At 42.7% G+C, this 22,263-nt stretch overlaps 1 protein-coding gene across 2 annotated transcripts in view; it reads left to right on the forward strand.

Annotated features, from left to right (window-relative positions):
- Positions 1-1,162: 1,162 nt before the first annotated feature.
- Positions 1,163-22,263, forward strand: part of LOC140715480 (hyaluronan-binding protein 2-like) — a 75,266-nt gene continuing 54,165 nt past the window's right edge. The window contains exons 1-5 of one of the 2 annotated variants that reach the window (XM_073027779.1): positions 1,166-1,283; positions 2,283-2,301; positions 10,966-11,064; positions 12,828-12,896; positions 18,678-18,785. In XM_073027779.1, coding sequence (XP_072883880.1) covers positions 1,215-1,283; positions 2,283-2,301; positions 10,966-11,064; positions 12,828-12,896; positions 18,678-18,785 — 364 coding nt within the window. In that variant the 5' untranslated portion in view covers positions 1,166-1,214. Of the gene's footprint in view, positions 1,284-2,282; positions 2,302-10,965; positions 11,065-12,827; positions 12,897-18,677; positions 18,786-22,263 lie in introns of both variants that reach the window. The other variant, XM_073027780.1, reaches the window with a different exon arrangement.

The raw sequence follows: 22,263 nt of genomic DNA on the forward strand, positions 1-22,263 counted from the left end.
GATGAGGGATCACTGTGCCGACAGAGAGGGACGAGGGATCACTGTGCTGATAGAGAGGGACGAGGGATCACTGTGCCAATAGAGAGGGACGAGGGATCACTGTGCCGACAGAGAGGGACGAGGGATCACTGTGCCGATAGAGAGGGACGAGGGATCACTGTGCTGATAGAGAGGGATGAGGGATCACTGTGCCAATAGAGAGGGGTGAGGGATCACTGTGCTGATAGAGAGGGATTGGTTTCACTGTGCTGATAGAGAGGGATTGGTTTCACTGTGCTGATAGAGAGGGACGAGGGATCACTGTGCTGATAGAGAGGGGTGAGGGATCACTGTGCTGATAGAGAGGGACGAGGGATCACTGTGCCAATAGAGAGGGGTGAGGGATCACTGTGCTGATAGAGAGGGATTGGTTTCACTGTGCCGACAGAGAGGGACGAGGGATCACTGTGCCGACAGAGAGGGACGAGGGATCACTGTGCTGATAGAGAGGGACGAGGGATCACTGTGCTGATAGAGAGGGGTGGGAGAGCACTCATCAATAACAGAGTACAAATTTCAGTCCGTTGGCAATGTTATTTGCTTTGGTCATCCCAGTGGAAGTGCACAATGCTGCCGGTTTGGAGGTTGGCATGGGGACTGAACTTCGGTTGGACAAGTACTTTACTGCAGCCAACTAAAATACCTCACATTAAAATTAAGTAACCTTATCAAATAACTTATCATATCTCATTTCAACTAAAGTCTATAGAACAGAATGTCTTCTGCGATAAAAAATGGACATTCGATTCTACATATAGAACTTGTTTTATATTACTTCCAAATTTAAAATAATTTACAAAAGTGAACATTTGCTTCAGGCACTGTGCATCACTGTCACTCATGTTATTATCTGTATGCTTGAAGGAGATAGACTGAGCTTTTTTTTTCAGTTTTATTGCTCCCTACAACCCAACATCAATTTGAACCGAGAGTTCAGTTGAAAAAGGTGCTGCTGATAAGATTGATACGCAGCCATTGCATTTATAATAAATTTAAGCTTTTTCCAACTTTTACCAAAGTCAAAGTTTTTGCTTCATAAATTATCTATGTTTGAAGACTGGTTAATAACTCCTAGTATGTTCATATGACCCTTGACTTCTGCCGATGTGTTGTAATATAAATAGCAGAAAGTCAAATATCGAGGGTGAGGCACATCACTTCCAAATCTTAGAAATATGCCAAAAGTAATAGTTTGGTTAATTACCAGGTGCTTTTTCATCTGCCTGGCTGCATTGACGTTTTCTGTAAGTAAGCACTTTTTTTTACACTACTGTTAAAGTGTGTAACTGCAATATTTTTTGTTTAAAGTGGGAAACATGAACAAAGTGCTCTTGGAACCTACTGTGCATATGCATAATTCCACCACTAAAGCAATTACACACAACTTTCCTGGTTCAATGTAATTAAAAGTTAAGCATGTTTTAGAATATAATTTGTCCATTCACTGAAAAACCTTTGATGAATCACCAATTCATTACAGCGCCTCGATATCTCTCCTCTGATTATCACAATTCCCTATTTCTTTTTACATGATTTCTCTTCTCATTTGATTCTATATTGACTTCATTAAACCTCTCAATTACGAGATATCATTTTTGTGCATGGAATTTTAAGTAATTGATATCATGCTGATTTTATTGTTCCTACTTAAGAGTATAATACTGTTTTTATTTGAAGTAATAAAAACGTTGCAGAGATCACTGCAAGTCGATGGGAGTAGGCAGTTTAAATGGTTTGGCACAGACTAGATGGGCTGAAGGGCCTGTTTCTGCACTATGCTGACTCTATGACTCTGTGACCAGTTTCATATTAAGCAGCCGAGAAAAGATAATTGTAATTATTCAAAAAGTGTTAAAAGAATGGTTGGGAACAAAGGTCCCATTTCGTTCAAACAAAATCTTAAACGGACACTGCCAACAGTGAATATTTTTTGCAAACCATTTAGTCATGTGATGTGCAAACATGCTCATTGTAAATGTTGACAAAATGATGTCATCATCTTGTTGCATCAAGTTCACTTATATGTAAGGGCATTTAATAGTCAAAAGAGAAAGTTTAGTTTGAACTAACGTTGATTTAATTTAAGTTGGAGCAGTAAAGAACCTTTTAATATGATAGGATATAACTAGTGTTCCAGGGACTTGTCTTGTCTGGAAGCTTTAAAATACACTTTTTAAACTTATACTGCTCGATAAATTTACTTACACTTTTTTTAAAACAATCATATTTTTGTTTCTCCACAGAAAGCCTATAGTGACAATGGTAAGTGTATTTTAACCTATCTCTATGTTATCTACACAGTGATGTCAAATAACATTTAATAAAGAAATGGATTTTGATTGGGCAGATCACAAAATTCTTCAATCCTTTTCCGTAGGGGGTAAATAGCTGAAAGATGAAAAGTGATTGAGATAAAAAGTGAAAAGGCAACAAGCATGGGGATCTCCTCCACAATTTCATTCAATTTTTTTGCAAAACTGGTCTTGACTTGAAGCTTATAAAAGGGGTTTAGCTTTGAGATGGCAACCATTCTGCCTTATTACCATCAGGCAGAATGATACCACCACTCAGATAGCAGTTGCTGTATAACACCCAGCGGTTTGCATTCCTTTGCCATTTCATGTAAATCTAGTAAATTGGTAATACTTGACCTCTAATCCGGAATTTCTGCTTTTAATAGAATGAAGTTAATTCCAGCTTCAAGTATTTTCCCCAAGAATATTAATCCTCCACTATGCTCCACATCCATTCCTTTCCCCATTCCCCAAGAACCATTTAAATTTTATCTTTTAACTTTTAACCATTTTACTTTTAACAAGTCTACAGTTGCAAACAGGGACACTATTATTTATTTTCTTTAAAATCAAACTTGCCATCCATGTCCAGGTAATTGTCCTCACTTTACCACTGAAACGGAAATGTTTTTATTTGAAAATGCCTTCTTTTTCAATATATGGCACTGATTAGCCAGCAGGAAGAACCCTGGCAGAGTCCGTGACTAATGGTGTAATTTCAACATCAGTGAACAATGCATTAATTCTTCCTCATTGCTGCCAGGCCATATGTTATGAAGACCACATTTTAGCAAACTGCGCTGATATTGTCAACCAAAATGTTCCCCTGTTAGCACAGAGACCAAATCAAAACCAACCATGATTCAACATTTAACAAAAGTTCTTGCAATGAACGAGACTGCAATAAGTCTGCTTTTATTCCTTACGGCTGGTTGCACAGAGAAAGTGTTAGTACGTCGTCTTTCTTGGTTTGCTGCTGGCTTCCGGGTTCTGCAATGTTATTTGAAGGAGAAGTCCAGGATCGGAGCTGGACAGTTAAGTAAAAGTAGTGATTGATATCAGGTTAGGAACTGGTATTGTTCCCACTACACTGGCAAGAAAGGTGTGTACACTACCAGCTACCTCCTCTACCTAATAAAGTGGCCACTGAGTGTATGTTCATGGTTTTCTGCTGCTGTAACCCATCCATATATACTAATGGTGACAGGGAGTAGATTAGCATGTACCTCTAGATTGTTTATCTGTTTTGATCTGATGGGGTGGTAGAACAGACTCTGTAGATTCGACATTCTTGTCATTCCTACACTCAGTGGCCACTTTATTAGGTTTTTCCAGTACCTAATTAAGTAAACACTGAGTGCATATTCTTCTGCTTCTGTAGTCTATCCACTTTAAGGTTTGACATGTTGTGCTTTCAGAGTTGCTCTTCTGCACACCACTGTTGTAACACACTGTAACCTGAACTACTGCCACCTTCATGTCAGCTTGAGCCAGTCTGCCCACTCTCCTCTGACCTCTCTCATTAACAAGGTGTTTTTGCCCACAGAACTGCTGCTCACTGGATGTTTTTTGGGTTTTTGCACTATTCTCTGTAAATTCTAGAGATGGTTATATATGAAAATCCCAGGAGTTCATCAGTTTCTGAGATACTCAAACCACCCCATCTGGCACCAACAATCATTCCACAGTCAAAGTCAATTAAATCAAATTTCTTTCCCATTGTGATGCTTGTTCTGAACAAAGTGAACCTCTTAACTATGTCTGCATGCTTTTATGCATCGAGTTGATGCCACATGATTAGATATTTATATTAATAAGCAGGTGAGCAGGTATATGCAATAAAATGGCCACAGAGCATAGTTTCCCTGCTATTTTCTCCTTATGGGAAGCAGTATCCATCATCCGTGACCCCCACCACCCAGGACATGTTTTCTTCTCACTGCTGCCGTCAGAAAGGTGGTACAGGAACCTCAGGACTCACACCACCAGGTTCAGGAACAGTAATTACCCTCAACCATCAGGGTCTTGAACCAGAGAGGATAACATTATTCACTCCATCACTGAAATATTCCCACAACCTAGGAACTCACTCTCAAGGACTTTTCATCTCATGTTCTCGATATTTATTGCTTATTTATTTTTAATATTATTTATTTCATTTTGTATTCGCGCAGTTTGTTGTCTTCTGCACACTGGTTGAATGTACAAGTTGGTGCAGTCTTTCACTGTTTCTGTTATGGTTATTATTCTATTATGGATTTATTGAGTATGTCCACAAGAAAATGAATCGTAGGGTTATAATGGTGACATATATGTACTTTGATAACTTTGAACTTTAAACCTTTGAACTTTGATGTTTGCTGGGACACATCTGCAAATCAAAAAATATTATTCAAGTCATAAATAAGTGTGTTATGAATGTAAATTTCTAGTGATGAAGCCCAAGCAAAGACTTTATAAAGATTTTATAGCTGGTCCCAAAACATATAAAATTGACTGGGCAATGTTTATTATATACACTGTGCATTAGTTTGCTTTGTGAAGACAGGACATAATGTTTTAATTAGTGGGGTTTAGTTCAACAATGAGGACAGGTCCTTTGCATGGAGTCAATAATTTAATGATAGGACAATGTTAATACAACTAATAATATAAGCCATGGAGTTAGAAGTTTTCAGTACGAGAATGCTGTGGAGAAAAGTAGGGGATAGGTTAACACTCAGATGGGAACTATGGACAACCAATCTACCCTCTTCAATGAACTGCTGAGGAACTGTTTCCGCTGCTCACAAATAGCTTTAAGCAGCAACAGAACAAACTGAGCGCCATGGTTGTTGCCAGGTAACCTTGCTTCAGTAATGCCCCAGCTGGAGAGGATGGGAAATTCAAGAATACCTCAAAACAAGGGAGCACGGAAAGCTGCCCCCACCCGCCCATCGCAGGCAAAACTGCATTGCTGCTACCTGCTCACAACCACGAGTCAGGAGCTGCAGCTACTCCTGATACACTCCGAAAGTGGAAGCTCAGCTTCACCTTGGCTGCCTCAAAGCACCACCTAAACAACAGGTTCACCTCAGCAACAGTCAACCACGAACCACTCTGTACTGAGAGTCAGCTTCTATATATTCTTAGAAAGCACAATGTCTTTTAATAAACACATGGAATTGTGCAGATGCTGAAAATCCAAAGCAACACACACACAAAATGCTGGAGGAACTCAGCAGCATCTATGGAAATGAATAATATACAGTTGACGTTGTGGGCTGAGAGGGAGGATCTCAGCTGAAACATCAACTTCTTATTCACTTCCACAGGTGGTCCTTTAATGCTCCCTCTGAGATCCTGGTGTGGATGCTTTCAGGAGGAAGCAAACCTATTTGCTCAGGGATTAGAGTGGGAACAGGAGGGCAAAATGCTGACTGGACATCTCCACTGCCAACTGAAATTCATAATAGCTGTTATGGCACACCACCTATGCCAAAAGAAGTTCAGTCAGAAATGAAAATACAATTATATTTTCACTCTCCTCTCTCACACCTTCAGCCACACTACTCACATTTCTTTCCCACCACATCCATTCCCTCTCTTATAATCATTGCATCTTTATGGAGCCTGTCAAAATGGTAAATAACTTAGATCCTAAATAAAGAGCCATCTTTCCATAGCGGCCACTATTGACATGAACTTCCAGAGCTAAGTCTTTCTTTTTTTAAATTTATTCATTCATGAGATGTGGCTGTCATCAATATTTTAAATAATCAATTGTCCTTCGTGTCATAAGTGCCTGCTGATCATGGAATCCAGAGCAAAGGTACAGGATGCTGTGGGAACTTGAGCAGCTCAGACGAAGTCTGTGGGGTAAGATGGACAGCCAATGTTTCAGGGTGAGACCCTTTATCTAACCTGGGCAGGGTGGAGGTTGGTAGCAAATTTCAAGATGGTGACGAATTCCACGGGAGTGCAGGAGGCAGAGAAAGGATTCTGCAGTTGTGCTGGTGGAAGTTTGAAACATAGGCCTTCCATACCAGTGCCCAAGCTGCATCTTTGAACTGGAGAAAGTGGGAGGAGTCAAGAGAGAACTTGTTCAGGGCTTACACAAGTTATGCCAGGCAAAGAAAGGTGTTAGTAGATGGAAACTAGCTAGCTCTTTATTCTAGAAAAAAAAAGGAGAGCCCTAGAGCCTTCCTGATAATTGTATGGAAGTATAAATTATCCAGCCCAGATATTTCCCTTCATTGAATACTGCCATACCTGCGGAAATCCTCCATCATCTTGTTTTTCAAAATCAATTTCCCATTGCTAATTGATTGTATCCTGATGGCTTATAAAGTGTCTGCATTTGATTTGTTCTGCCCTTTGTCAGCTAGATCCCAATAGAGTCATTGTACTCTGTTGTGGCTCGAGGAGTAATGAGTCTTAGTGAGCAAGCCTTGAGATGAGATATTATCAGATCCCAAAGTCTTTGCTGTGGCCATTATGCTCAGCCATTTCTTTATGTCACATGAAGTCTGGAACCAGCAAAGCTGAGGACCTCAGTAAGAGGCTGAGATGAGCCACTTGCATGTCTGTTTCCTGCAAGAACTTTATTCCCAGTAGTCTGGCCTAGGTTACTCAGAAGTAGCCGCTGTTGATTGATTCAGATGCCTTAAAACAAATTTATACTTGTGTTTTCCATGTGATTGATGTAATGAACTTGCCCATCACAACATTCTACTTATTGAGCCTGATGAAGTGCAGATGAATATTCAGTTGCAGTATCTGCTGTTCTCTACTAAAGACTGGAAACTAATCTGAAATCACAAAGGATTTTTAGAATCTGTATTTTAAATTTCAATGCAAAATATTATGAACAGAAATCATCTTCTGGCTTTGTTCCTTTGAATCTAATGGCTTTAATTTACTCTGCATTTATTTCTCAGAGTTAGCCTTGTAAATATGAGGCTACCCAAGAAAATACCACTGTACATGCACAGAAAGAAAGTACATAAATAGCCCAGGTTACAGATATCCTGATTTACGGAACCCCAACAATAAATTTTTCAAGATAATAATAGTAACTTTGCTTACTGAGGTACTGCACAGAACAAGCCCTCTGGCCCTTTGAGCCGTGCCACCCAGCCACGCACCGATTTAATCCTGATCTAATCGCAGGACAATTTACAATAACCAACTAACCTACTAACCGGTACATCCTTAGACTGTGGGAGGAAACACGGAGGAAACCCACGTGGTCCTGGGTAGAATGGACAAACTCCTTACAGACAGTGGTGGGAATTGAACCCTGGTACTGCAAAGTGTTGCGCTAATCACTACACTACCATGTCATCATAAAATGTTGTGCGCATTAATTAAGGATAGGATAACACTTAACTCTGGGCAGCTTAAGTGTGAATATCCAATGAAGTGGAAGAATTATAAGACTGTATGGTATAGGAACAGAACTAGGCCATTTGGCCCATCGAGTCTGCTCTGTTATTTCATCATGGCTAATTAATTTAATTTTCCCTCTCACCCCCAATCTCCTGCCTTTACCCCATATCCATGCCCTGAATAATCAAAAATCTATCAACTTCTGCTTTGAATATATCCAATAACTTGATCTCCACAGCCGCCTGTGGCAACAGCTTCCACAGATTCACCACTCACTGACTAAAGACATCCCCTTATCTCCATTCTAAAAGGACACCCCTCTATTCTGATGCTCGTCCTGTGGTCTTACACACGCCCACCATTGGAAACATCCACTCTGTCGAGGCCTTTCAACATTCAATAGGTTTCAATGAGGTCACCCCTCATTCTTCCGAATTCCAGTGAGTAGAGGCCCAGTACCAACAAATGCTCCTCATATGACAAGCCTTTCAATCTGGGAATCATTTCCTTTGAACCTTTTCCAATGTCAGTACATCCTTTCTTAGGTAAAGGCCCAAAACTGCTCACAATACTCCAAGTGAGTCCTCACCAGTGCTTTATAAAACTTCAACATCACATCCTTGTTTTTATATTCTAGTCCTCTTGAAATGAATGCTAACAAGTGTTTATAGCAAGTGTATATAGAGCGATAGCTGGGTAGGTGTAGAAAATGGACTTTCTGAAATCAGCTTGTGGACATTTCTTGGGAACTGAAGCTTTACATAACCCAGGGACTGTCTGTATTACTGTGTAACCACTTTTATTGAAGGAACTGATAGAAGCCTACAGTTTTTCAAAATTTAATGAAATGTCAGATTGCTCATTTCAAGGCTTTGGATTTAACAGTACAGTTTCTTTCTAGAGAAATCAAAGATAGGAATAGATAATGCTGAAGGATATTCTATCATTCCATCAGGCAGAACCTGAAGCTAGCTGCAGTGTGTGTGCCAACATCTTCCAGATGCCTCCGGGCACCAGTACACCCAGCCTCCTGCTCTGCCTCTGATTCTTCACCACACCCGGGGCCATTTCCAATCAAACTGAACAGAGAGGGCAGACTCGACTGAGTCACCAAACTTCACTAAAAAGTCAAGTGAGAGCATGTAGTTGCTTGTGGTTGTTTGAGCAACGTTAATGCATTTGATTACTTGACATGTCCAGGGTGCTTCTAAAAGCATTTATCTGTTTTTTAAATGTGCTTTTTTATGATTCAAGTATGTTTTATCAGTTTTTGTAAGACATTTGATATTAGTGAGAAAGCTTTCTGATATCATGACTTGTCGGGGATTTAGTTTTCACTCTGAGTGCTCTCGTTACTGCTCACAGCCGATTCTACCTTGTGGAAAGGCTGGAGCAGCACGGCCAGAGGAACTTGCAGGGCAGGCTGTTGTAAAGAGTGAGGATGACACCAGGTATCCCATAGGGGTAAACACAAGGTACAAGGCTGTCTGAAGGCACCTTCCAGCCTGTTGGTATGGTTATGTGTTCGTATATCATGATACAGCACTTATAAAACATAAAACATAACAACACAGTACAGGTCCTTCAGCTCACAATGTTGTGCCGACATTTTAACCTTCTCCAGATCAATTTAACCCTTCCCTCCCATATAGCCCTCCATTTTTCTTTCATCCATGTGCCTATCTAAGAGGTTCTTAAATGTCTCCAATGTATCTGTGTCTACCACCACCCCGGTAACGCATTTCATGCACCGTTGTTTCTCTGTGTAAAATAAAAACCTACCTCGGACATCTTCCCGAAACGTTTCCTCCAATCACCTTAAAATTATGGCCCTCATATTGGCTATTTCCACCCTGGAAAAAGTCCTTTGTTTTCAACTCTATCTTTGCCTCTTATTATCTTATCACCTCTATTAAGGCATCTCTCATCTTCCTTCACTCTAAAGAAAAAGCCCTAGCTCGCTCAACTATCCTCATAAGTAGGACATGCTCTCTAATCCAGGCAGCATCTCCTTTGCACCCTCTCTAAAGTTTCCATATCCTTCCTATAATAAGGCAGCCAGAACTGAACACAATCTTCCCATTGTGGTCTAACTAGAATTTACTAGAACTGCAACATTACCTTGCGGCTCCTGAACTCAATTGCCTGACTTATGGAGACCAACACTTTTTATCCACCCTGTCAACTTGCGCGGCAACTTTGAGGGATCTCAAAATTCCACAAAATAAAATATTGCAGGAGAGTCAGGAATCCCTGCCCAGTTCCCCCAATCACCACTGCATTCACAAGTCACAAATGAACAAGCAAAAAGATCAATTCAGTTCCCGAATACTGTATTATCCAATAGCCTTTAGTGGCAGTAAACACATTAATATTAATTGACAGTAGTATTAGGGAAAGCTGTAGCTTCCTGTGATTGGATAGTTGAATATTACCAACCATCTCAGCCTCCTTGCCCACTGTACCAGATGACATCTGGCACCTTTCAGCTCCAGAGCCAACATGACTCATTTTCTTTAGAGAAACAGGGCAAATAAGAGAATGCTAAATACATCCAAAATTGTCATTGATGTGAATGACTAATTATGGTTTCTTCTACATTTGCCTTCATGTAAATAGATTATGAAGTTATTAAATACGGCAATGCATCTAAAGTATTTGAACCTGCATTTCAGAAAAAGTGGACCATCGTACAGAGTTCCACCTCTGTATACGTGCTATATAACTGTAAATACCTTTATAAATAAAATGCATTTACTAGAGTCAGAGCCATGGAAATCTACAGCTCAGAAACAAATCATTTGGCCCGTCTAGTCCATGCTGACCTAATCTTCTGCATCAGCCTGCAGCTGGATAATCTCCCTCTAAGTTCCTTCTATCCAAACTTCTCTTACAGTAAATGTTACACTTGAACACACTCCTACCACTTCCACTAGAAGATTGTTCCACACTTGCACCACCCTCAGGGTGAGAAATTATTTTAATTTTGCAAAAGCGTACAAAAGAAATCTTCCATTGGGATTTCTGATGTGAAGGGGTTCCTGTGCAAAAGGAAAGTACTTTTACCAATAATTAACACAGGCATATGAGCTGGCTTGTGCATTTGCCTAAAATAACAAGATCCTGAAAATTTGCCTGTAATCCCTTAAAATGTACAACCAAAAGCACTCATCTTCAACGTTGTGAGGGCAGCTATCTGAATAAAAGGAAAATATCTCTCAAGACAAAGTTTCCAGAATCATTGATAAAATCTTCTTCTCAGGCAGTCCCTCGGGGTCAAGGTTGATTCGTGTCCACGCAACTCCTGTGGGTTCTGAAGTGTCTGAAGAGTCCTTTGTGGGATCCGCAGACTCAGCCACAGGTGGGGCAGGTGGTGCTTGACGGTGCGGGGAGGAGGGTGGGTTATTGGAATGTCACATGCTCCTTGAGCTCTTCGCGCGCTCCCACAGCCCTGTTTGAGTTGACTCCTAAGACACAGAAACTGACCTTGATTGTCAGGAGGGGTGACCTCATTGAAACCTAGCAAATGTTGAAAGGGCTCAATGGAATGGATGTGGAGAGGATGCTTCCTATGGTTGTGAAAGCCTAGGACCAGAGAACACAGCCTCAGAGTAGAGGGGTGTCCTTTTAGAACGGAGATGAGGAGGAATTTCTTTAGCCAGAGAGTGGTTGCCACAGGTGGCTGTGGAGACCAAGACTTTATGTAAATTTAAAGAAAAGGTTGATAGATTCTTGATTATTCAGGGCATGAAAGGATATGGGGAGAAGGCAGGAGATTGGGGCTGAGATGGAAAGTGGATCAGCCATGGTGAAATGGTGGAGCAGACTCGATGGGCTGAATGGCCTGATTCTCCTCCTATATCTTATGGTCTTATGATCTTAGGAAGGGCAATTTGAAGCAGAGGGCACAAGGTGGAGGAGGAACTTTATTTTGTAATGTTCAAGATAAAGTCATCCCCTCATTTGTTTCAGTCAATCAATTTATGATGACTTGGAATTCAGCCTCCAAATCGGAACATCTGCATAAAGTAAAAACACAGCTGAGTCTGGGAAACAACCTTGTTTTTGGAGAGGAGACAATCAAGCTTTATGAGCTTCCTGCTTGGCCTTTTCATTGACACTCTCAAACAGGAAGCATGTTAGAGGTGAGGTGAAGTATTGCAGAGGAAGATTAAAAAGCAGTTAGGTGTGATAATACAGCCTTGCTTTGACCTCTGCCTGTGATGGGATGGGTTAATGGCACACCCATTGATCAGGATTAAGACTTACGCATAATCAGAAAGAAAATTCTATTTATTTAATTTTTATTGAGAGGAACTGTATGGTACAGACCCTTCCATCCCAACAAGCCCATGCCACCCATGTGACCAATTACTTTACTAATCCGCTGTATGTTGGTGGAAACCGGAGCACCCGGAGGAAACTCGTACAGTCATGGTGAGAACGTACAAACTACTTCCAGACAGCAGCAGGATTTAAACCCTGGTCGCTGATGCTTTAATGGTACTATGCTGCCATAGAGTGGTAAAAAATTCCTGAGCCATACTTGAGAAAAGTACATCATAATCCCTCCTGGTTATGGAGAAGGAAAGGTTTTGTGAAGTCAGTGAAGGCCACATATGGGTTAATGCCACACTTTGCATTTACCCAGACGTCTCTGTAATTGCCACAATGTGGCTTGCCTCTATTTCTGATGATGGTTCTGTGTCTGGTCTGTCTCAGATCTGCGAGGATGCTCTCCCCTTCCCATTTTAGGGTTACTTGTTCAGTATGCTCCAGAACTGGTATTCTTGTTTAGTATTCTTGACAACCTCTTGCTTGGAGGGCTGCACTGAAATAGTGGTGGGTGACATGCTTTGGGATGGAATCAAGAATGTTCAAGTCTAAAACATAGAATTATCTGAAGAAATCCTTGAAACTCTCTTTACCATTGGCGATGGCTGTTTTACTGTCTCTGATGAGAGAGCTCTCCTCCAATAGCTGTTCTCAAGAGGGTGGGTTTGGATGTTTGGGTGATAAAAATATTTACTTTTGTTTGGAAAACTGGGAAATATTGCAAAGTTGATGTTTTAAGTCTGAACCAACTGTACAGTGAAACTAATGCTTAAATTGTTTTAATCATAGGGGACGATCATGCAGGGATAGATGAAGAAGGTTATTCCAGTTGGATGGATTATTACTACAATGATAATGGTTGGTTAACAATTTGCTTTAACTGTAACATTATCTTGCAGTTATGATTTATGTAATTTCGGAAGTCTGAATTGTCTGTGCAGCAGTACCTAACTTGTATATTCATGGAATTCTACAAATTTGCAAAGAAATGATAATTGTAGTAGTTTTGTTTTTGTTCTCTCTTTGTGCTATGTACTCAAATTGTCAAGATTAGCTTCCTAAGAGCCTATGAGGTCCTATTATTTCATGTTGTTTGTGAAAAAATGTTCACAATGTACAATGGAAAAAACCTTACTCCAAATTGGATCATGGCCATCAAGGTTAGTGAATAGCCAATGTGAACATCATCTCCAAACATCTAGTTGTCAATGGTGTTTAAATGTGAAAACAGGAGACTCAGGATCACAGAGCCACAATGACAAGCATCATTTTTACTGGAAGGTGAAATCAATATTCATGCCATCAGGTTGAAGGCTATCCAGATGGAATTCAAGGTTGCTCCTCCACCCTGAAGATGGCCTCATTGTGGCACACAATGAACATTAGTGCACTGTGGAGTACTGAAGAACAGAGGAACCTCACTCTACAGGTCCAAGGATTCTTAAAGGTAGCAGCACAGATAGAAAAGGTGGCGAAGGAGGCATATAGGATATTTCTCTTCATTAGCGAGGCATAGAATAAAACAGCAGGGAGGTGATATGGAACGTTATAAGCTACAGCTGCAGGACTGTATATAGTTCTGGTTATGACATTGCAGAAACAGCGTGATTGAACTTGTGTGGCTACAGAGGACATTCACCAGGATGATGCTTGGGGTGGAGCATTTAATTTAAGAGGAAGGTCTTAAGAAGCTAGGGTTGTTCTCCATGGAGTGGAGAAGGCTGAAGAAGAAACTTAATGGAGGTAGATGAGGGGCACAAATAGGGTAATAATAGGAAACTTTTTCCCTTGCCAAAGTTATCTAAAACTGATGGGGTCAGAAGTAAGACCATAAGACATAGGAGCAGAATTAGGTCATTCAGCAATTGAGTTCACTCTGCCATTTCATCATGGTTGATCTTGGATCCCATTCAACCACATACATCTGCCCTCTCACCATATCCCTTGATGCCCCAACCAATCAGAAATCTATCAACTTCCGCTTTGAATATAGCCACAGACTTGGGTAACACCATAGGATATTTTGTTAAGCAATCTCATGTGAGGCACTTTATCAAATAACTTCTGAAAACCTAAGTAAAGGATATCCACTGCCTCTCCTTTGTTGATCCTGCTTGGTACTCCCTCAAAGAATTCCAACAGATTTGTCAGGCAAGATTTCCCTTTACAGAAACCATATTGACCTTGACTTATTTCATCATTAGTTTCCAAGTACCCCGAAACCTCATCCTTAATAATGGACTCCAACACTTTCCTAACCACTGAGGTTAGGCTAACTGACCTATAATTTCCTTTCTTTTGCTTTCCTCCCTTCTTAAAGAGTGGAGTGACATTTGTAATTTTCCATTCCTCTGGGAGCAAGGCAGAATCAAGTGATTCTTGAAAGATCATGATCAATGCATCCGTTATCTCTTCAGCAACCTCTCTCAGGACTCTGGGATGTGGTCCATCTGGTCCAGATGACTTATCCACTTTAAGAGCTTTGAGCTTATCTCACACTTTTTCTTTTGTAATAGCAATGGCATTCATTCCTGCTCCCTGACACTCACAGACCTCTGGCATACAGCCAGTGTCTTCCACAGTAAATACTGAAGCAAAGTACTTATTAAGTTTATCTGCATTTTCTTTAACCTCACCTGCATCATCTTCTAGTGGTCCAATGGAGTGCTCTCACCTCCCTTTCCTTCTTTATATAACTGAAAATCTTCTAGTACCCTGCTTTATTGTCATCTAGTTTGCCCTCATGTTTCATCTTTTACCTCTTATAGCCCTTTTAGTTGCCTTGTGTTGGATTTTAAAAGCTTCCCAATCATCTAACGTCCCACTCACTTTTACTAGCTTATATGTCCTTTCCTTGGCCTTTATGCAGTCCTTAACTTCCCTTGTCAGTCACGGTTGCCTAGCCCTGCCATTTGAGAACAACTTCTTCTGTGGGACATATCTATCCTGCAACTTGTGAACTATTTCCAGAAACTTCAGCAACCTCTGCTCTGCCATCATCCCCACCAGTACCCCCTCCAATCCACCTGGGCAAGCTCCTCTCTCATGCCTCTGTGATTCCCTTTATTGCGTTGTTATATGTGACTTATGCTCCTCCCTCTCAAATTGCAATATAAATTCAATCATATTATGATCACTGCCTCCTAAAGGTTCTTTAACATTAAGTTGACCAATAAAAGCTGGGTTATTACACAACACCCAATCTAGGATAGTCTTACCCCTAGTAGGCTCGAGCACAAGCTGCTCTAAAAATCCATAAATCCATCTTGTGGGCATTCAACAAATACCTTCTCTTGAGATCTAACACCATCCTGATTTTCCCAATTCCCTTGCATATTGAAGTCCCCCATTACAAAGGTGACATTACCCTTAATACATGCCCTTTCCAGCCCCTTTGCAATCTCAACCCCAAATCTTGACTACTATTTGGAGTAAGAGATTTTGTGAGGATCTGAGGAAGAACTTTTCATCAGAGGGTGGTTGAAATCTAGAACACACTGACTGAGTGCTGTGGTAAATGCAGCTACTGTCTCTGCATTTTAGAAGTATCTACAGTAAGGTGCAAAAGTCTTAGGCACATATATATAGTTAGGATGCCTAAGACTTTCACACAGTACTGTACTTGTCAATGTGGAGCAATGTAAATCTGATGGGAGCCAAGCACGTTGGGAAAGGCAAGGGTGGATTGCCGTGGGAGAGGTGTAGGAGTGCTGGATCAGGGGTTGGCGTGGGTACAGACACACCCAGCCCCGAGACACCAGGCAAGGTCATTTGATTCCAAACAATTGCTTTATTGATCATTACAGAATGTCTCTCAGGTGCTTCCCATCCCTTCCCCTCTCCCTTCCCCTTTTCCCAACCATGATTCCCCTCTCCCTGCCCCTTCCCATTCTCAGTCCACAATAGAGACCCATATCAGAATCAGGTCTGTTATCACTTACATATGTCATGAAATTAGTTATTTTTGCAGCAGCGGTACAGTGCAATACATAAAATTACCACAGTACTGTATGGAGTACACAGTACAGTATGGAGTTTCCCCGTGATTACTGAGGGCCTGTGCGACTGAGCTGGGAGAACCACTACAGCGCATCTTCAACATGAGCCTGGAGCAGAGAAGAGTATCCAGACAGTGGAAAACATCCTGTATTGTCCCGGTACCGAAGAAACCACAACCAAAGGAGTTGAATGACTTCAGACCTGTTGCCTTGACGTCGCACGTGATGAAGACCATGGAGCGGCTGATAATACAGAATCTGAGGCCACAAACCAGGCACGCCCGGGATCCTCTTCAGTTTGCATATAAGGAGAAAGTGGGAGTGTAGGATGCTATCACGTATTTGCTGCACAAATCCCTCTCTCACTTAGATGGGGTCAGTGGTGCTGTGAGGATTACATTCCTGGACTTCTCTAGTGCCTTTAACACCATCCAGCCCAAGATCTTAAGGCACAAACTAACGGAGATGGGAGTAGACTCTCACATGGTGGATTGGATAGTGGACTACTTGACAGATAGACCTCAGTATGTGCGGTTGGGAGACTGTAGGTCTGACACGGTGGTCAGCAGCACAGGAGCGCCGCAGGGGACCGTGCTCTCTCCGGTCCTGTTCACCCTGTACACATCAGACTTCCAATATAACTCGGAGTCCTGCCATGTGCAGAAGTTCGCTGACGACACGACCATAGTGGGGTGTGTCAGGAATGGACAGGAGGAGGAGTATAGGAAACTGATACAGAACTTTGTGATATGGTGCAACTCAAACTAACTGCGACTCAATATCACCAAGACCAAGGAGATGGTGGTGGACTTTAGGAGACCTAGGCCTCATATGGAGCCAGTGATCATTAATGGAGAATGTGTGGAGCAGGTTAAGACCTACAAGTATCTGGGAGTACAGTTAGACGAGAAGCTAGACTGGACTGCCAACACAGATGCCTTGTGCAGGAAGGCACAGAGTCGACTGTACTTCCTTAGAAGGTTGGTGTCATTCAATGTCTGTAGTGAGATGCTGAAGATGTTCTATAGGTCAGTTGTGGAGAGCGCCCTCTTCTTTGTGGTGGCGTGTTGGGGAGGCAGCATTAAGAAGAGGGACGCCTCACGTCTTAATAAGCTGGTAAGGAAGGCGGGCTCTGTCGTGGGCAAAGTACTGGAGAGTATAACATCGGTAGCAGAGCGAAGGGCGCTGAGTAGGCTACGGTCAATTATGGAAAACCCTGAACATCCTCTACATAGCACCATCCAGAGACAGAGAAGCAGTTTCAGCGACAGGTTGCTATCGATGCAATGCTCCTCAGACAGGATGAAGAGGTCAATACTCCCCAATGCCATTAGGCTTTACAATTCAACCGCCAGGAGTAAGATATGTTAAAGTGCCAGGGTTGATTGTATTTAATGTATTTAAGTAAACTACTTAAGAACTTTTTAAAAGCTATTATTAATGCTTTTTGAGAGGGTGATTTTAGATGCATATCATATTTTTACTGAGTTAAGTATTGTATGTAATTTGTTTTGCTACAACAAGTGTATGGGACATTGGAAAAAAGTTGAATTTCCCCATGGGGATGAATAAAGTGTCTATCTATCTATCTATCTATCTACTGTGCAAAATTCTTTACCACCCTGGCTATACTGTATATATGTGCCGAGGACTTTTGCACAGCACTATAGATGAACACTTGAATACATGAAAGACTGCAGATAAAGTTCTGGAAAGCAGGATTAGTACAGATATGTAGTTGAAAGTCAGTTAGGACATAGTGGGCTAAAGGACCTGTGTCTCTATATAATGCTGTATGTCTCTACTGTGACTGAACGATGCCCAGAGAACGTAAGGCATTTTCTCCAGAAATTACTTTGCATAGAATTTTCTTGAATTTTTTGTAAAGCGGACTGCAGGCAAGAACAAAGTAAAATTTAAGGAGAATGGATATCAGGCCCTTTTCCATTAGTACATAATTGCAAACATTTCTGCCATTTTCAGATTTCTTGCAGATCCAGCTTAAGACAAGAAAAACAGAATTAAGGTTTCCATTCACCTGAAAAACTAACTTTGATTCTCTATGTGTTTTTCTTGTAACCAAAAAATTTGTATATTTTATGTTTAATTCATGTTTTTATTGTGAATGCTGCTTATGTGATGCTATGTGCCGGTGATGTTGCTGCAAATCAGTTTTAATTGCACCTGTGAAGGCAGGCATGTACTGATGGCAATAAACTTTGACTTCGACAGTCTGCTTTTGCTGTCAGAACTTCTGAGTATTTCCAGCATTTGTCCATTGTGTATGCTTCACATACACAACATAGTACAGTACAGTATGGACCCTCAACCCTGATAGTGTGCTGGACTATACAAGCCTAATTCACAATCAGTTTAACCTTCCCTCCTACATAGCTCATAACCCTCCATTTTCATTACATCTATATGCCTATCAAAGAGTCTCTTAAACGTTTTGATTGTATCAAACTCTACCACCATTTCTCCCATTTCACCATTGCTGGCACCTAACACTAAAAGAATTCCTTCCTCTAATAGCTCCCTTAAACTCTCTTCCAGTACCAGTGTCCTCTGGTATCGATATTAGGGTTAAAACAGCTTCAAGTGCATGTGATGATCTATTAACAAAAGCATTTTTTTCCAGATCCCTGTCTTTCAAACCCTTGTCGGAACCATGGAGTCTGTGAAACCACTGCAACAGGCTACAACTGTCGGTGTCCTCGTCCCTTCCATGGGAAAAGATGCCAGAGAGGTAACATGCTTTACCTTACAATTATATTAATAACCCTTAAAATCATATTTCCCAAAATATATAATGTATGTTCTTTCCATAGGTTATTGTGCATTCTCTGTAGCTCCCCTGCCCCAGAAACAGAATATTGTTAAAAGTCTTAGGCAGCCTAGATGTTTCATATGGTTTCAGCTGGTATGGCCACCACCGAGCCCTGATCTCAACATCATCGAGGCTGTCTGGGATTACCTGGAGAGACAGAAGCAAGCAAGACAGCTAAAGTCTGTAGAAGAACTGTTACAAGTTCTCCAAGATGCTTGGAGCAACCTACCAGCTAATCTTCTCATAAAACTGCATGACAGTGTACTCCCCTAAGAGAATTGATGATATTTTAAAGACAAAGGATAGCCACACCAAATGTTGATTTGTTTTAATGTTTTTTCACTGTTTACTGCACTTTATAGTAAATTATTGATAGTTAGTTTGACCTCATTGGACTAGATGTTTCAATCCCTTTGATAAGCAGATCCTAACTTGGGTCATAGCTTAGAGATCTTGAGGTGGGGCCTGGTGGATGCCAGATGCTTCCCTGGGGTCATCAGGTGAGCACCCCCCTTCTTAGATGTTTCGCCAATTTAAGCCCGCTACATCTCCAGAGGGCTGAACAGTGTGACCCGGTGTCCCAGGCGTACCCCCTTCACAGCTGACCACTCGTGGGTCATTTTAGGGCCCAGCTGCCATCACTCCTCTTCATCCATAACCAGTGGCTGCTTCACTTGGCTGCCTCCGAGAGTTCTTTTATAGCTTGCCGCTGGCCCTCCCAATCCCGTCAGAAGTCTGAGCATGGAGGTAGCCACAGACCCTCTGCAGCCAGCCTCTACTGGGAAACTCTGCACCTTCCATCCACGCTGCTTAGCATCTGCGGCCAGCTCAGCGTATCTCGTGTGCTTCCGCACATGCGCCTCGCAGACTGCGTCTTTCCAGGGCACAGCGAGCTTTGAGATTACTGCTGCCTTCAGACTGCTGAACCACCAGGCCAAATCTGGTCTGAGGATTGTAGTGGCCACCTCTGGGGGAAATATTAGCCTTTTGTCAAGGCTGACAGCCACGTTCTAGTCACAAGCAGGCTCCAGTAGGCCTGACACCAACCATGTCACCGAGGGTAGCACTGTCTGTCCTATTCTGAACTCCCGATCTGGGAAGGAGAAAGCCAGCAAGCAGGGAAGCATGAAGAGGGATTGAAGCTTATGGGTACAAGGCAGGGGGCAGCAACTAGTAGAGAACAGGAGAAGTGCCAGGCATGGTGGATTGTCTGCAGGTCTTTCAAGGAGTCAGACCGTCCACACTGTGAAGATCGATTGTGACTGGATCAAACTAGTTCGAGAGGGATTTCAAACCAGCTGACATTCTGCTCATTCCTGGGCCCTCGCTAAAGGATGTTGGCCTGTTAAGGATAGACATCAACACAGTCCCAACATGAATCAGAATTCGGTTTTATATCACCAGCATATGTTGTAAAATCTATTGCCTTTGCAGCAGCCCAACAACACAATACATAATAATAGAGAAAAACGTGACTTACTGAAGTATAGATATATTAAGTAGTTAAATTAAATAAGTATTGCAAAAGGAGAAATAAGAAAAGTAGTGAGGTAGTGTTCATAGTTTCAATGTCCATTCAGAAATCAGATAGCAGAGGGGAATAAGCTGTTCCTGAATCATTGAGTGTGTGCCTTGAGGCTGCTGTACCTCTGATGCACCATCAATAACTCTCGGAGACGGGAGGCGAATGATAGGCTTTTATTAGCAGCAAGAGACCACCACACAACATCCTGGAGACCGAGGGAGGAGCAGTGCCTCCAACCGCCTTTATACAGGGGTCTGTGGGAGGAGCCACAGGAGCAGTCAGCAGGGGGGCGTGTCCAGACAGGTATATATAATTTACCACATTCACCCCCCACTTTTGTTTTGAAAGAGAGTCCCCATGGGGCAAAGTTTCTTACAAGTATATTTACAGATTAAGTCTATCAGGCGGTCAAATCTGTCGCTGCGATCTACGTAGCACCGGTGGTGATTGCACCGGTGACGGTGGTTGTGCTGACTCCGGCCTGACTTGAGGTGCCAGCCCATTAGGCATCAGTGATCCCTCATGCGTGTGCGAGGCGCCCGGTATGGGAGTGTCGTGGGGAGTCTGTGTAGGGCTTGGTGTGTGTGGTGTCTCGTGGGTATACACCTCGGTGGGTACGGGGTTCATAGTCACTGTGGAGTGTTCGGGGTAGGGGTCTGGTGCTCCTGAGGGCGCCAGGTCATGGACGGAGACCGTGTCCTCCCGTCCATCAGGCAAGACCACGTAGGCATACTGGGGGTTTGCATGAAGTAGGTGAACCCTCTCGACCATCGGGGAGTATTTATTGCTCCTCGCACGTTTCCGGAGCAGCACTGGCCCTGGGGACGTCAGCCAAGCCAGTAGGGTGGTCCCAGTGGCAGACTTCCTGGGAAAAGAAAAGAGTCGCTCATGAGGGGTGACATTGGTGGACATGTATAACAGGGAGCGGATGGAGTGGAGTGCCTCGGGGAGGACCTCCTGCCATCGAGAGACCGGCAACCCCTTTGACCTAAGGGCTAAGAGTGTGGCCTTCCACACTGTGGCATTCTCCCTCTCCACCTGTCCATTCCCCCAGGGATTATAGCTCGTGGTCCTACTAGTAGCAATACCCCTAGCCAGCAGGTATTGACGCAGCTCGTCACTCATAAACGAGGACCCTCCATCACTGTGGATATAGCAGGGATATCTGAACAGAGTGAAGAGCTGGCGCAGGGCTTTTATGATGGACGTGGCAGTGGTATCGGGGCAGGGGATGGCAAAGGGGAACCGTGAGTACTCGTCGATAATGTTGAGAAAGTAGACATTGCGGTCGGTGGAGGGAAGGGGGCCCTTAAAGTCGACACTCAGTCGCTCAAAGGGGCGGGTGGCCTTGATAAGTTGTGCCTTTTCAGGACGGTAGAAGTGTGGTTTGCACTCAGCGCAGATTTGACAGTCCCTGGTCATCGTCCTGATTTCCTCAAGGGAGTACGGCAGGTTCCAGGCTTTCACGAAATGGTAAAGTCAGGTGACCCCTGGGTGGCAAAGATCTGCATGGAGGGCGTATAGCTGGTCGAGCTGTGCGCTGGCACACGCTCCCCGGGATAGGGCATCGGGGGCTCATTGAGCCTTCCAGGCCGGTATAGGATATCATAGTTGTAGGTGGAGAGTTCCATTCTCCACCGCAAAACTTTATCATTTTTGATTTTGCCCCGCTTTTGGTTGCTAAACATGAACGCAACTGAGCGCTGGTCGGTCAGCAAGGTGAACCTTTTGCCGGCAAGATAGTGCCTCCAGTGCCTAATAGCTTCCACTATGGCTGGGCTTCTTTCTCCACCGCAGAGTGCCGAATTTCAGGGCCTTGAAGGGTACGAGAAAAGAATGCTACTGGCCTGCCTGCCTGATTGAGGGTAGCAG

This window comes from Hemitrygon akajei, chromosome 23 (genome assembly GCF_048418815.1).
Source record: "Hemitrygon akajei chromosome 23, sHemAka1.3, whole genome shotgun sequence".
Lineage (NCBI taxonomy): Eukaryota > Metazoa > Chordata > Chondrichthyes > Myliobatiformes > Dasyatidae > Hemitrygon > Hemitrygon akajei.